The 15,257-nt window shown below is 36.8% G+C and overlaps 1 protein-coding gene and 1 long non-coding RNA gene across 3 annotated transcripts; both read left to right on the top strand.

Annotated features, from left to right (window-relative positions):
- Positions 1–9,660: 9,660 nt before the first annotated feature.
- Positions 9,661–12,608, top strand: LOC133780280 (uncharacterized). 2 transcript variants are annotated; one of them, XM_062220113.1, is made up of 5 exons: positions 9,661–9,775; positions 10,558–10,605; positions 11,737–11,905; positions 11,995–12,117; positions 12,241–12,608. In XM_062220113.1, exons 1-5 carry the CDS (start codon positions 9,684–9,686, stop codon positions 12,421–12,423), a joined length of 615 nt encoding a protein of 204 aa, XP_062076097.1. In that variant the 5' UTR covers positions 9,661–9,683; the 3' UTR covers positions 12,424–12,608. The 2 variants fall into 2 exon arrangements, with proteins under 2 accessions (XP_062076097.1, XP_062076098.1); XM_062220114.1 differs by lacking the exon at positions 9,661–9,775 and adding an exon at positions 10,356–10,423.
- A 1,359-nt stretch (positions 12,609–13,967) lies between these two features.
- Positions 13,968–15,257, top strand: LOC133834521 (uncharacterized). Its single transcript, XR_009893355.1, has 4 exons — positions 13,968–14,750; positions 14,833–14,889; positions 14,976–15,020; positions 15,187–15,257. It is a non-coding gene; the product is annotated as an uncharacterized LOC133834521 (long non-coding RNA).

Raw genomic sequence — 15,257 nt, 5'->3', positions numbered from 1 at the left:
GAGCTTTGAGAGATGACACTAACGGTGTGCGTAGTCTTGAAGCTTGTCCCATGAAGCATCGTCTCTGGCCGTCAGGAGTCTCGAACATCACCTTCTTGCGTTTGCTGTCGATCGTTGCGCCATGTCGTGCTAGCCAATCCATGCTTAGTATTACGTCGAAGTCCTTGATTACTAGCTCTATCAGATCTCCTTCTAGTCCTATGTCCTCAATCTTGATCGGTAAGCCTCGTACTATTCGTGATGATAGAACTACTTTGCCCGAAGGCAACTCGGTTACAAACCTAGTTCTAAATCTTTCACTAGGTTTGTCTAGTTTTTCTATCATTCCTAACGAGATATACGAGTATACTGCTACCAATCTAGCGATACATAAACTATTGAGGATAGGATCTGACCTATAAATGCTTGTTACTAGCATGGGTTCCTCCTTGGGTCAATGCAAAGACTTTGGTCTGGAACCATCGTTTAATCCCTCTTAGCATTCCTCTGAATCCTTTTTGTTGTAGTTTCCAGGTCTGCTAGCTTAACCCCTAATTCCATCTTTGGTCTAAGTCCTCCGACGAACTTGGTCAATCTCGTAAAGTCGGTTGGGACCAACTCTGGTGCAAACTTGACTAATCTGTTGAACTGACGAGCATATTCTTCTACCATTAGCGATGACTGCCGAGGTGTAATACTTCTTGTGGAACGGCTCCACAAATCTTGTCCATATTAGGGTGGTGACATCGTTAGTCTGCTGAACTAAGTCCCACCATATTCTGGCATCCTTCCTTAGTAATGACGAGACGCAGGATATGCGGTTCGCATTACTGAGGTTCATGCGCGTAAGAATTGGCTTCACATTCCTTAGCCACTCTTATGCCTCAAAGGGGTCTATAGTCCCTTCGAAGTTTGGAGCGTGCTGCTTGCGGAACCTTTCATACACTGACTCCATATTCGTTACTAGATGTGGCGCGTAGTTCATCACTGGCCATCCCCCATATGGACCAACTTGTTGGGGTGCTAGGGCCATTTGTTGTAGCTGCGGCTGCGGTTGCGGCGGAGGCTGAGGCTGCGCCTGTTGACGTTGTTGCTGCAAGAGTTCCTCGACTTGTTGTCGCCGTCTAGCGATTTCCGCGGTGTTGTCAGCTGATGGTGTCGGCGCGTTGCGGCTAGTAGTAGCACGCACTCCTCTTCTGCGAACTGGAGGGCATCATTGGTCGTTGGAACAACGTTGGAGGCGTTTCCGTTGGTGCGTGCAGATCTTCGGAGCGACATCTTCACCAAAAGTTCTAACAGTCGAGAACTTGTTAGAACTTACCCTAATAGGCTCTAAGGCAAAAACTTATTCTAAAACAAACATATCTCGGACCTATTTATTATGACTTCTTATGAAAAATTATATAGGTCTTTATTTATTATTAGAGTGGGTTTCTATACTTAGAAAAACAAGTCATCTTTATTTTCTAAGTGTGTTTCTAATCATCCTATATGACTTAATTCTCAGGCTCGAAACTTATCTTTGTTCCAAAGTTAACAATATTGAGGGAGGGCTGGGATCAGTAAAATCGTTCCCACTACTAAGGCCCCCTAACTCTCAATAAGGAAACTTGGTTCATTGATTTGTATCCACCTTCACTGAACTTAGTCATTATTCATTTTATTTATTACTCATTATGATTGCGAAAAAAATCAAACTCATACATGAGATCAATTTGGAAAAAGATTTTCACTTATTACAATCATAAATAAAGAAATAAACAAAACAAACAATGAAAAACTAGCTATTCTAAAAATCGGGATCTTCTACATCCGATCCTTCATCTAGCATATCATTATCTATCTCCTTATAATCATCATTGTCTTGAGCCTCAAAATTTCCTCGGGGAAGATTTAAGAAGATCCTATGTTGTTGCTCATTAGTGAATTGAAACTCTAAATCATAGGTGAACTTAAGTATGAGAGAATAATATCTTAGGGCTGCTTGTAAGTCATCATCATTATTTATATTCTCCCATATTTCTTCTAAAGTTAAAATTGCTGAAGGAAAATCTTTTAAAAGCCTAATTACTAGGACATATTGTTCTGCAGCTCTCATCATGATTTGCTTAGACTCTTGAAGGTGACCTATCTCTTTGTGGAACAAGATCAATCTTTGGGTGATCTTTTCTAGTGCTCCTACGGTGTTTCTTGGCTCCCTTATTCTTTTTAAAGCCTTAATGGCTCGGATATCCTCATTGCTTAAAGCTCCGTTCATTCTTAACTGAAAACATAAACACTAAAGTTGTTAGCTATACATATAGACAAAGTAACTTGTAACTTGTAACTTAAACACTTACTTGGCGGTCCGATTCGGAGCTTTGAGCATGTGTATCGAGGAGAACTTCATGCGAAGGAACCGTTTGCTCTGATACCAACTGTAACGACCCACTAATCTAGACTACTTGGACCATTAACGAATCTATACATAAAACTTACATTTTTGCGGAAATACCATAATTTTATTGAAAACTTATGGAAACAAAGGTTACTTTCATAAAATAAGTAGGATATGGGTACCCATTGTCTTTAAAACAAAAATAACTTAAAAACTAAAAAGAGTTACATAGAAAATGCGGAAAGTACATTTAAAACCATAAAAAAAAACATAAACAAGACTACATCCTCGAATCGAATAACGCTCGGCCCCTTGACTCCATTCACCATCGATACACATCCTCTAAGCGTCACGAATCTTTCCGCCTCTAAAGCTTATTTCCTGCACATAAACAGAAAGGAATGAGCCTAATGCCCAGCAAGGAAAATCTAACACATAGTCATAAACATAAACATAATTTCATAATAACGTAAAGACATATCATAACACATAATTCACTTATTATAATGGCCATTATTACTTGGGGTCCCATAGACTAAACAAGCATATGCCCATGGGATTAGTGGGGTCCTACTAGCTAAGTAGGTCATATGCCCATAACCCATTTGGGGTCTTGTTAGCCATATGGGTCATATGCCCAAGCCTACAAACATACACATATACATATCATAACACATTAATAACATAAAGCATATAGATAACATAAGCACATAACATATTAATTCTAGCCTATTTTCCTTACCAAAGTTACCGAGATTATGGACTGAGTTGGGATTGTTGGAACACTCCTAAAACCATAAGAAAGAGTAAGTCTAAAGAAAGGAGATGAAATGAAAGAGATGGAACGACTAAACCATAGAAAACATACTTACCGACTTATATGCTTAAAAGCTTGGATTCCCTAACCAAAATAAGAATAAGGTTAGGGGACTGAGTAGAAGGTTTTGAGAAAGGAAATAACATAAAATACAGAAAGGAACTAGAGTTTTGGGTTTACCTCAAAGATTTGCAAGATCAATCTAACCTTCACCGAAATACTATAGAACTCACTTCCCAAAGTGTTTGATAAGCTTATGATGTTTAAGCTTATAGTTTTTCCCCAAACCAAGTGTTTACACTCTCACACTCACTTAACACTAGCAGCTTCTGAACTTAGAGCAAATGGTGAATAATGGCTGGGTACTAGGTCCTATTTATAGAGTTTGGGAATGAAAATATCTTGATTTTACTTGAATAAAAATAATGGCTTTTTAGGTGAAAATCATTTGAATAATCGTTCAGCAGAGGCTGAAGACTCGTTCACAAGATGCTGGACTGTTGAAGGAGTTTGAATGGCTGAAAGGAAATGAATTCAAAAGAGTTTGAATCCATGCTGAAGGAGGCGATATATCGCCCCCTGTAGGCGATATATCGCCTGGGCCAGTATGCCCGAGGCGACCGTGCATCGTTTCGTGTTTTCCGTATCTACGTGCTGCGACATATCGCCCCCTATAGCTGCGATATATCGGCACACGCTGAATATTTAAACACGAATTTACACATTTTTAGCTAAGTTTGAATGGAGTAAACAGCCTTGACTAAGCCCTCAACGTACTCAAAGCTGCTGACTGACCCTATAACATTCAAACTTTACTCCTTATTATATTTAATCCTCAAAAATCTTAATCCTTAATTACCATTCAAAACATGTGCTTAAAATCCTATTGGTTGATGTCTAAACCTTATAATATAATAATATAATCCTTAATATCAGTCACATTAATCAAACCTTAGGTTATACTTAATATTCTTAAACTATAGATTAAACTTAGAAAATCTATAAGTACTACTATGAGTGTCCAAATAACTCCCGGTCTGAACCAAAAATCCACAGTAACAATGATAATACTAAACATACTATCATACTATTATCTATCTTAGCTAAGTAAAGTTCTTGGACTCTACAATCGTAGGGTGTAAAATGTACACCCTATGATGACTCCCAGGGGGAGACATTGAATGTTTACTAAGTCTCCCCATGGGAATCAACGTAGGGCCACTTACGATGACTCCTTCAACAACGTCTCCCCTGGGGGGAGATATTAAATGTCTAAAATGTCTCCCCATATAGCCATCAAATGCCTATTTTACCGTAGTGCCAAGATGTAACATGGCAATGACATTGTGTCTACCCTTGCACATTGCCTACTATCACTAGTATCAAGCACGTGTCTTATATATTACATCACTCGTCTCCAAGTACACTTATGTGACTCACATACTATCATTGTCGATTAAAATTGTCAAAGTGTATCGAAAAGAATGAAAAATGAAATGCTTGGCAAGATGGATCCCATCAACCACTTGGGAGGTATTATATCCAACCTCACTAGGCATATGGCCTTGTGAAAAATAGGTGCCTAGACTTGTGAGCCTCAACAGACACCTAGCCATGTGCGAGATAGGTGCCTAGCCTAGAAAGCCTCAATAGGCGCCTGGCCATGTGCAAAAGAAGTGCCTAGCCTCATGAGATATATATAAAAAATACTTATAATATATATATGTATATATATATGAGAGGTGAACCTTATAAGACACTATTTGAATTTATAAGAACTAGCTACCCTTATAAAGGCTAGTCAAAATGTCCCTCAAAAGTGACTACCTCACAAACACACCCACCCTACAAAGGGACCGCGTCATAGAAGACAAAATGGGAGCCCAAAGAGATCCTTAAGTCTAGATCGACCAAGTTGCCTAACCCAGGAAATAAGGGCCCTAAACGAGGTCTTTACCAAAAACTCCATCGCAGTCAATAAAAGGGCATTGAAAATGGGCGCTTGTGAGACTTCACAAGTACCATGTCTCTATAAAGGTCCCAACCCAAAGGGAGATCACATCAAGGACCAAAAATGTAATGACCCAACTACTCTAGACCTTGGACCATTAACGAAAACTATACATAAACACTAATTCTTAATAACACTTTACAAGTGAAAAGACCATAACTTTATTAAGAAACTTGTAAAAGAATAAAAGTTAAACTTACATAAAAATATCAAGTAGGATATGGGATCCCATTGTTTTAAAATCAAAACATGACATAATTAAAAAGAGATTTACATAATAAAATGCGGAAAAATACATGTAAAAACCATAAGAAACAAAACTACATCCTCGAATCGAAACGCTCGACTCTTGAATCCATTCCACCTCAATACACATTCTCCAAGCTTCCAAGAACCTTTCCCACCACTAAGACTATTTTCCTGCACATATAAACAAAAAGGAGTGAGCCTAATGCCCAACAAGGAAAATCTAACACATAGTCCATATACATAAATTTCATAATAACATAAAATCATAACATAAAACATACTATAACACTTATATCACATACATACTATAATGGCCATTATTACTTGGGGTCCCATAGACTAAACAAGTCATATGCCCATTAGATTAGTGGGGTCTTGCTAGCTAAGCAAGTCATATGCCCATAATCTATTTGGGGCTTGTTAGTCATATAGGTCATATGCCCAAGCCTACAAACACACTTAACATAACATATTTCATAACATAAAAATCATAAGATAACATATAAAAGCATATAACATATAAATTCTATCCTATTTTCCTTACCAAAAATACGGGGATATGAGGACAGAGTTGGGACTTTGGAACACTCCTAAAAACCATTTGTGAAAGGGTGAGTCTATTGAAGAAAAAGAGATGAAAGAGATGAAGGAACTATACTTTTAAAATATACTTACCAAAACCTTGAGCTCAACAACTTATATTTCCTAACCAAAATAAAGAATAAGGTTAGAAGGCTGAGTAGAAGACTACGAGAACTTAAATAAAATAATATCAATTGAACTAGAGTGTGGAAATACCTTGAAGGCTTATAAGACCAATCTAAACCTTGAACCGAAATGCGAATAAACCTTACTTCCCCAAGTGTTTGATAAGCTTATAGTGATCAAGCTTATAATTCCCAACCCAAGTGTTTACACTCTCACAGTCACCTAGCAACTTGCAGCCTCTGAACTTAGAGTAATAGATGAATAATGGCTAGGTACTAGGTCCTATTTATAGAGTTTAGGAATGAAGAGATCTTCATTTAACTTGAATAAAAATAATGGCTTTTTAAGTGAAAATAATTTGAATTATCGTTCAGCAGAGGCTGAAGACTCGTTCAAAAAGATGCTGGACTTATCAAGAGGTTGAAGGTTTGAATGGAGAACGATTTCAAAAACTTTCAAAATATGCTGAGAGGGGCGATATATCGCCCCCTGTAGGTGATATATCGCCTGGGCCAGTATGCCCGAGGCAATCATGCATCGTTTCGTGGTTTTTGTATCTTCGTGCTGCGATATATCGCCCCCTATAGCTGCGATATATCGGCATACGCTGATTATTTAAACATGAAATTACACCTTTTTAGCTTAATTTAAATTGAGTAAACAGCCTTGACTAAGCCCTCTAACGTTTTCAAAGCTGCTGACCGACCTTAGAGTATTCAAATTTTAACCTTAATAAATTAAATCCTCAAAATACTTAATCATTAATACACCCATACATAACATGTGCTATTATCTAATTGGTTCTTATCTAAACCTTATAGTATAATAAATATTATCCTCAATATCAGTCATATTAATCAAACCTTAGGTTAAAATTTATATTCCTACACTATAGGTTAAACTTAGAAAATCTATAAGTACTACTATGAGTGTCCAAATAAATCCCGGTCTGAACCAATAAATCCACGGTCATAAAGATAATACTATAATACTACTATCTAACTAGCTAAGTAAAGTTCTTGGACTCTACAAAAAAGGGTTCTCATAATAATTCTAGGTCGACCGAGGTCACCAAGCCCAAAAAGGGTCTCAAAGAAGACGCTTGCGAAAGTGGTCTCAAAGAAGTCACTTGCAAAACGGGTCTCGAAGAAGATGCTTGCAAAAATAGTACTATGCATAATAACGAGAATGATGCTTCTCGATAAAAAATCAAAAGTTAAAAGCACACGCATGATGAATATATATATATAAGGATGGGAGATACCTAAAGGGTAAACACATCCTTAAAATAAACCAACATGCATACATAATAGGAGCTCAAACGCTCCTCCAATAAGCATGAAGCACAAAAAAGACACCATTCGTGTTTCTTCAATGAGCAAGTACTGATAGACTTCGTGGTTGTGTCGACCTGCTGCTCTGATAGTGAAGAGGAAGCCAACAAGACGAAAGGAGCACAAGAAAGAAATGTCAAAGCACTCTTCATTCTGAAATTTGACATGCGCTGGATACATACAAACCACCCAGGGCAACATCTTAGGAGCACCACGCGAGGGCTAATCTTTTCTGAACTATACTTCTTGGCCCCTCTGGGTAGTGTGCCTCAGGCTTCTTTGTGTGGTTCGATGTTTTGTAGACCAATGACACCCGTTGGATATGTACAAAGGAATGATTTGCATTAGTGAAACTTCAAAGGAGTCCTGAGGATCACCACTTATGAAGTATGTTTTTTCATATCTCATTAACAAAGAAACAAACTTGTACCTTGTGTGTCATAATGATGGCACAGAAAGAGTCTACAGGAACGCCTAAAGGCCCATAGATTGGGGGCAAGTGTGGAAGCAAAAATTCCACACCAAGTAAAGACCATGACTCATGTCCAATTCTGCTAGATAATCAAGTGGAAATATGGGAAATTATCCCTTAAAGCATCTATCGATGAAGGCGCACAGGCATAGAAGAAAAGGGTCTCGCATAGCGAGGCCCGCATGTACGAACCCTCAAAATAGCCAAGTGCACAAGGTCCGTACAGGCCATAACCTTGATAGTGAGGCCCAACTTGCCTTAGGCATAAGGCCTCAGCATAAGGTTCATGTCTGGAGAAAATGGCCTCCCTAAGTGTGTCGTACGCGCAAGTAGCCTTAGGCATAAGGCCTTCGCACAAGGTTCGCGCCTAGAGATGAGGGCCTTAAATCGTGAGGCCCTATATGCCCAAGGGTACTGTACCCGAAGCCACGACCCATGAACGCCTCACACAAGGACCTCATATAGCAAGGCCCCTTGTCTTGCACTGAAGGGACTACGCGAGACTAAACTCGCATAACTCGCGAGGCTGAAGTCATTATGTGAGGCGTAACGCCCCAAGTCACTATGGCTGCTTCCTGGAATGATGACAGGCCCTGCAAACTAGCACGAGTCTTTCCAGCGTGCTTTGTCCTCACTCACACACTTCCTGGGAAAACTTCCCAGGAGGTCACCCATCATAAGACTTCTCTAGGTCAAGCACACTTAACTTTGGAGTTATCTCAAGTGATGAGCTACCAAAAAGAAGATGTATCTTGTTGGCATAGGTAGTACCCATCTATCCATTTAAGTCATCTTCAATTGTGTAGTCCCATACCTACATAGTCTTAGAATCATCACACTTGACCTTCCCCAAGTGATGTGGATTGCACAGTTTTACCCGGACTACTACAAAATACCCTTTACGCGACACTTTTTTAGGACATGCACATAAATTCAAGTCCTTAAAAATATTTATGGAGTTTTTAGGACACTCATTGAGAGTCCTTAAAAAACACAATTTATGACTCGCAATGAGTGTCCTAAAAAAATATGTAAGTCCTAAAAAAATCTGGGCTAAAAAATGAGTGTTTTACTTAACAATTTTAAGGACTTGCTTTGGGAGCCTTAATACTCTTTAAGGACTCGCTTTTCGAGTCCTAAAAACACCTAGGTTGAAAATTTAGGAATGGTGACTTTTAAAGACTGGTTTTGCGAGTCCTAAAAGACTTTTAAAGACTCGTTTTGCGAGTCCTAATAATTTGTAATAAGTTAACAATAAGTTATTTAAATACTTTTCCCAATTTATTAATAAAATATCTATTATATCATATAATTAATTAAATATTTTTTTAACTGAATAATCTATTAACCAATACAAAAATATATAATATATTTATTAAACTAATAAAAAATACTTATTCAACTAAAAAAAAACTACTTATTAATTTTTTTTAAAATATTTTTAAAGACAACTTTTATTTTTAAAATTAAGAAGCCTAAAACTTTATCCTACTCCCACTCTCTTTCTGTCGCCTCTTCTCTCTTCTCTCTCAGCCTCAGCCTGAACGAACTCCCTCAGCCGCACTCTCTCTCACCGATCGACAAAGGCTCAAGGCTGGACGACGTGAAGGCTTGGGGGTTGTGAGGGGCTGGACCGATAGAGGCTCAGGGGTTGCGAGGGGCTGGACGACGCGGAGGCTTGGGGCTAGTGCAGGCTCTGGGGCTGGACGACGCGGAAGCTTGGGGGCTCATTGGGGATGGACTACATGGAAGCTTGGGGGCTCGTTGGAGCTGGACGATGCGGAGGCTTGGTGGCTCGTTGGGGCTGGACGACTCAGAGGCTCGATAGGTATGCGTTCTTCTTTTTCTCTAATCAAAGAAACTAAAAATTTTGTAGTGTATTGGTCTGTAGTGTTGTTCGTATAGACACATGAGCAAAGTGTTTATTCTACACACTTTTAGTGTATTGGACTGTAATAGGCATTGCGTGATTATGTCTCTTGTACAAGGTTACCCACTGTAAGTGTTCCTCTTTTAATTAAGCAAATTATTCTATAATGTTATAAATTAAATAAAGAAGTTTATTTATTTTATACATTAAATAAATTAAAGTGGACAATTACAAGCACTCCACGAAAGGCTTTCTCGGAAAAACATTGAAGTACCTCAATCCTTCTAAGTCAGAACTTGTAACCCCACCTCTGTTTTGTATCCATAAGCGACCTGAAATGTGACCTTAAGTCTTGTATTTGATTGAAAATGTGGTTATCCTATAGTTGCTTCTTTTCTTCTCTGTAGCACTTTTCTCACGTAGGTGCCTTCCTTGAGTAAATATGATAAATTCTCATTTGTTAGATTACAAATGTTAATTAATCTCCTTATTTAATCTTATGGGATCTCTATTTGGTGCATTTTCTTTCTAGATTGATGATGATGAGAAAATCATGATGATTGATTTTCCTCAAATGGTTTCGATATCTCATCGTAATGCGCAGGTGTAAGGAACTCTTATTAAAGACTTGAAAACTTGTCATAATCTTTTTTATTCTTTTGTCCTTGTAATTGTGTATTATTTAATTATCGTACTTGATAGTTATTGTATATTTCATTCTCATATATTTTCATCCTCAGGTACTTTGACCGCGATGTTGAATGTGTCTTCAAGTTCTTTAGAAAGAGGTCAGTGATATTTTTTTCTTTTGTATTGGAAGCTTTCTCATCTGCTTCACTGACTTGCTCGCTTATTTAAATCTACTGAGTTTCATTATTTGAGATTGCTACTCTTAAAAGAACTCTCACATATTTTCTACTAATGGAGGATTGAATTTTGATTGCTGACTGTTGATGGGTTAATAATGCTAGTCCACTTAAAACTTTAGATGATCATATTTTTTCTGAATTTAGCTGTAGTATTTTGTTTATGCTTCTACGCCATGTTGTTGTTCCGGCTGTTGCGATATTGTTCTTGACAGTCAATTTTAGTTGGAAGTGAAAGTCATTTCAATATTTTCATTTGTGGTCAATAAATTAGTTGAAGTGGTATATATATGTGGTTCTTATATATTTTTCCAGAAGTCCTCTTTTTTTTGTCCCAGTTTCCTTGATTTCTTGAGTCATTGGTGTTTCTAGGATGCTAGTCCATATTGTATATTAACTAGAGAGAAGCTTCAAAATCAAATTCTTGATTTCTATTTCCATGATGCAGCTGCCATTATATTTTAACTCCAATGGTTCTAGCAGTGTTTCCTGAAGATTTAGTGTGACAATGTTGCTTTTGTTGCTCCTTATTTAGGATTTATTTATTTTTTAAATGTTAAGGAACCTACACCAAACACTACAAGTACCCAACAACCTTGTTCCATTTTCTTTCATGTCCAATCCTGTTTGATTATCTCTATATATTAAGATGACTCCTAATCCTAGAACATAAGATATAAGATAAAAAAACAAACAAAAATATGAGTTGAACATTGATGTAGGATATAACTGCAAAGAAATGTAGTTTAACTAAAAAAATTCTCAAAACACCTAAAAAGGGTAGGTCAAAATGGTCAGGCATGTGGTTTGCTACCACAAGGTCTGAGGTTCGAGTCCCTACGTAGCAATTGCTATGGTTTCGTGATCCCCAATTATTGTAGAGTTAGGCCCCACCTAGTTTTTTGAAAAATAAAAAGTTATACTACCTTACAGTTTCTCTTAACTATGGTTTTCTTCTCTTTGCTAATAGGATGCAAGCTATAATTTGCTCAAATTGTTAAGAACAAAGGCTTCTTAAGTCTCTCTCACATCTATTTTCTTTTCTCCTGTTAGGTTTAATTTGTCTTTTCATGAGTACACTGTGGATGATGATGGCAAAGATGTTGGGACATATGAAAGCAACAGACTTTGCTTTTCTTCAATATCGAAAGATGCTGTTTTTCTAGACAAGGAACTTGCTGCTAGTGGTTTTAGTAGAAAGGATCAGGAAGACATTGAAAAGGTATGGTGCTATGTCACTTCTTTTTTTATTTATTTTGGTTCCATTTGTGCCTTTAAAGTATCCTTAAATATAAATTCTTTAATTTACAGTTCATCGAAGAAGGTGTAGAGGAGAACAGTGACACTGATGAAGGAACTGGGGATGAGGAATGTGTCTCTGTTATGAATAAACAAAACATCAAAGGTGTTGGTTCCTTGCACTTGCAAGATCAGGTAAAGTTATATTACACTAGGGATACTGGGATGATATTTGTTGCTTGTCAAAACTCATGTCAAAGTTAGACATTTGTTTGAATTATTATGAAGAAATTTGGAACTCTTTTTTTTATTGTTCAGGGGGACGAGTCTGCAGATGAAGACGAGGCAAAACTAGCAAGGAGCTTAAACAAGCAGAGGAAGCACGCTATATCAGCAGTACATATGGGACGACGAAAAACTGTCTCCAGAAATTCCTACAAAGACAAGAGTGTTAAGACCACTTACAACTCCAAAATCCATAAACAAATGTGTGTCTGGTAAGAAGAGTGACATTAAGGATGAGATGGCTTTTGTTTTGGCTACAAAAACACATTGAGAGTTCAATTTTGACTATAAAATGAGAAAAGCTTCTCATGTAGAAGGAGAGAAACAACTGTTTTTGTTTCTATAGATGTGTGCTTTTGAAACAAGCTCAAATGTGACAAAGGTGATAAATTGTTTTACTGGCCATGACATCAATTTTGGCTGTATTAATCATATATTAAGAAAAGTATATATGATTAGTTAATATTTATTGTATATGATATTAAAATAAGGGTAACATGACCATATTATATAATTCCAGCAGAACATGACCAAAACCAAGCTTATGGTTTATTTTATTATTGATTATTGTTAAATTATATGAACAATATGAATATTTGTTATCTTAATGTATTATAATGTGCAGGTTTATATTGAGATGCATTTCTTTGGCGCAATACTAGACAACATTGGCAGTTGAAGTTTTAGAATAAAAAATATATTTCACTTACATTACATACATTTCTTGTTTAATATTTGGTGATAATAGAATTTGATTGTAGTATAAACTATCATGTAATATGATTTTGTTAGCCGAGTAGACTAAATATTGAAATTATATTTTTGAGTAATTAATAAAAAAATTATTTTGGTGTATTTTCTTTTGAAATTTTAGAAATCTAACATATACAATACATTTTGGACACTCAAATGATATTTTTTTTCTAAATCAAAATGAAAATTGTAGCTGCATTTTTTTTTAAATTACTTTTAAGGGCATGCAAAGTGAGTCCTAAAAAATTACTTAAAGGCACTCAACCTGATTTTTTAGGACTCGTGTTGCGAGTCCTACAAAATTACTGAAAGACACTCAATTAGATTTTTTAGAACTCACAACGCGAGTCCTAAAAAATCTCAGTTTTTAAGACTCTCAAATAGAGGACTCACGCCCCACGAGTCCTAAAAATTTTTTTAGGACTCGCAATGCTAGTCTCAAAAAACTTTTTTTTGTAATAGTGCCGGTCTTTCCACCTACGGATCACGGGATAATGACTGTCACAATCATCCCCTTTGGGGTTCGACGTCCTCGTCGGCCATATTTCCGGCTGGGTCATGACTCTAATACCAATTGTGACACACCACGTCACTATGACTGCTTCCTGGATTGACGACGGACCCTGTAAACCAACATGAGTCTGTCCCCGTCGGCTGCACAGAAGTCTTAAAGTCTTAATTTATTTTTCTATATTATGTTATATTTTATTTTATGCATGTTACTTTCTCAAGATACAATTTTTTATATTGTTTGAAGTAATTTCTTTTCTATTTTGTTACACTATACATTAGTTTAAATTTCCAATACTATGTTGTATTTTTTCTAACATAATATACATATAAAATCTGCCTGGGCCGAATATGATGGGTGATGACTCATGATCAAGAAAGCGCGTTATCTTGATCGTTTACTGGACAAATGACTACTGGACAAATGACTACCATTTAAAAAAAGAAAGAAATAAAAACTGAGCATAATGCTATTTTAAGAGTACTTACTCCTTTGATTGTTAATATATGCGAAAAGCCTTCTCTTTCTCTGCCCTGAACCAAAAGGAAAGTGGAAGATCCTTCTCTACAAGATTTTCCATGGGTAGTAACCTTTTTTATCTTATGATCACCCCCTTCTTATTGTTCCTTACAACTACCCATGCAAATTCAACTCATCATTGTTCACCTTCTTCTTGTGATAATATCATCAACATAACTACTCCTTTCCGACTTAATACTGATCCAATTCACTGTGGCGACTTTAATTATGAGCTTTCTTGCGAGAACAATCATACGGTATCATACTTAAACTCTGTCAAGTACTTTGTGCGGTCAATCAATTATGCCAATCACACCATTCGAGTTGTGAACTCCAATCTTCACAACAACAGTTGCTCCATTCTTCACAACAACAGTTGCTCCACCCTTCCATCTCCACCAAAAATCCCGTTGAGAAATTTGAAGTCTTACACGTACACAAAGAATATAGCTAGTAATCCTGAAATGTGAGAATCCTGTTAATTCCTCTTATTATATAGACACCGCTCCTAGCGAAGTTGGTGCTTCTTATCATTACTATGTGGTCGATGGTGGCTTTAACGTTTCTGATTTGGCGAGCGGGTGCCGCACGGAGCTAAGGACCTTCGTATCGAATCAGACAGTGGTGAATGGAAGGTATACTTCTTATGTGGACATTCACAACCAGCTTGCTTATGGCTTTGAGCTTTCATGGTTGGACTTCAAACAAGAAGATGAAGTCTGCTACATCAATTATTCCAACTACATGCAATGTGATCGTGGTAAGTAGTTCTTCTACGCTCTATATTCAATCAACTCCAGCATTCTGAGAGCTAATCTTGAAATTATCTTGGATTATTACAGATTCGTCGACTGCTAATGAAGCTGAATATACATCTAATGAAGCTGAATATACATCATGTAACAGTTCTTTCTTCTGCACTTGTTATAAAAATTGTTTTCTTTTCTCATCACATCTATTTTTCTGATTCATTGTACTATTGCAGGGATTATTTTCCGTTACATCATAACCTATATAAGCTATGCGCTTGGTACGTCATAAGAGCTTTTAGTACTTTTAGAAATCAATATTAAAAAATTTATTTGAGCTAGAAAATATGAGAAATCATTTAAAACATATTTACACTAAAATTTTAAAATATGATCTACAACGAGCTTGCTTATGGCTTTAATTTGAGCTTTCATGGATGGAAACAGATTTCTTGGACAGAAAAGCTTCATGCCACATCGATTATTCCAACAAGATTATATGTCGTTTTGGTAAGCTC

This window comes from Humulus lupulus, chromosome 5 (genome assembly GCF_963169125.1).
Source record: "Humulus lupulus chromosome 5, drHumLupu1.1, whole genome shotgun sequence".
Lineage (NCBI taxonomy): Eukaryota > Viridiplantae > Streptophyta > Magnoliopsida > Rosales > Cannabaceae > Humulus > Humulus lupulus.
Note: the sequence above shows the minus strand (reverse complement) of the source record. Positions and strands in the feature narration are given on the sequence as shown.

Excerpts from the sequence above, each read along its gene's own strand:
- LOC133780280 (XM_062220113.1), top strand. The coding sequence starts at position 9,684 with ATGGACTACATGGAAGCTTGGGGGCTCGTTGGAGCTGGACGATGCGGA. Across the intron at positions 10,606-11,736 it reads TTCAAGTTCTTTAGAAAGAG|GTTTAATTTGTCTTTTCATG; the intron begins GTCAGTGATATT and ends TTCTCCTGTTAG. Across the intron at positions 11,906-11,994 it reads ATCAGGAAGACATTGAAAAG|TTCATCGAAGAAGGTGTAGA; the intron begins GTATGGTGCTAT and ends TTTAATTTACAG.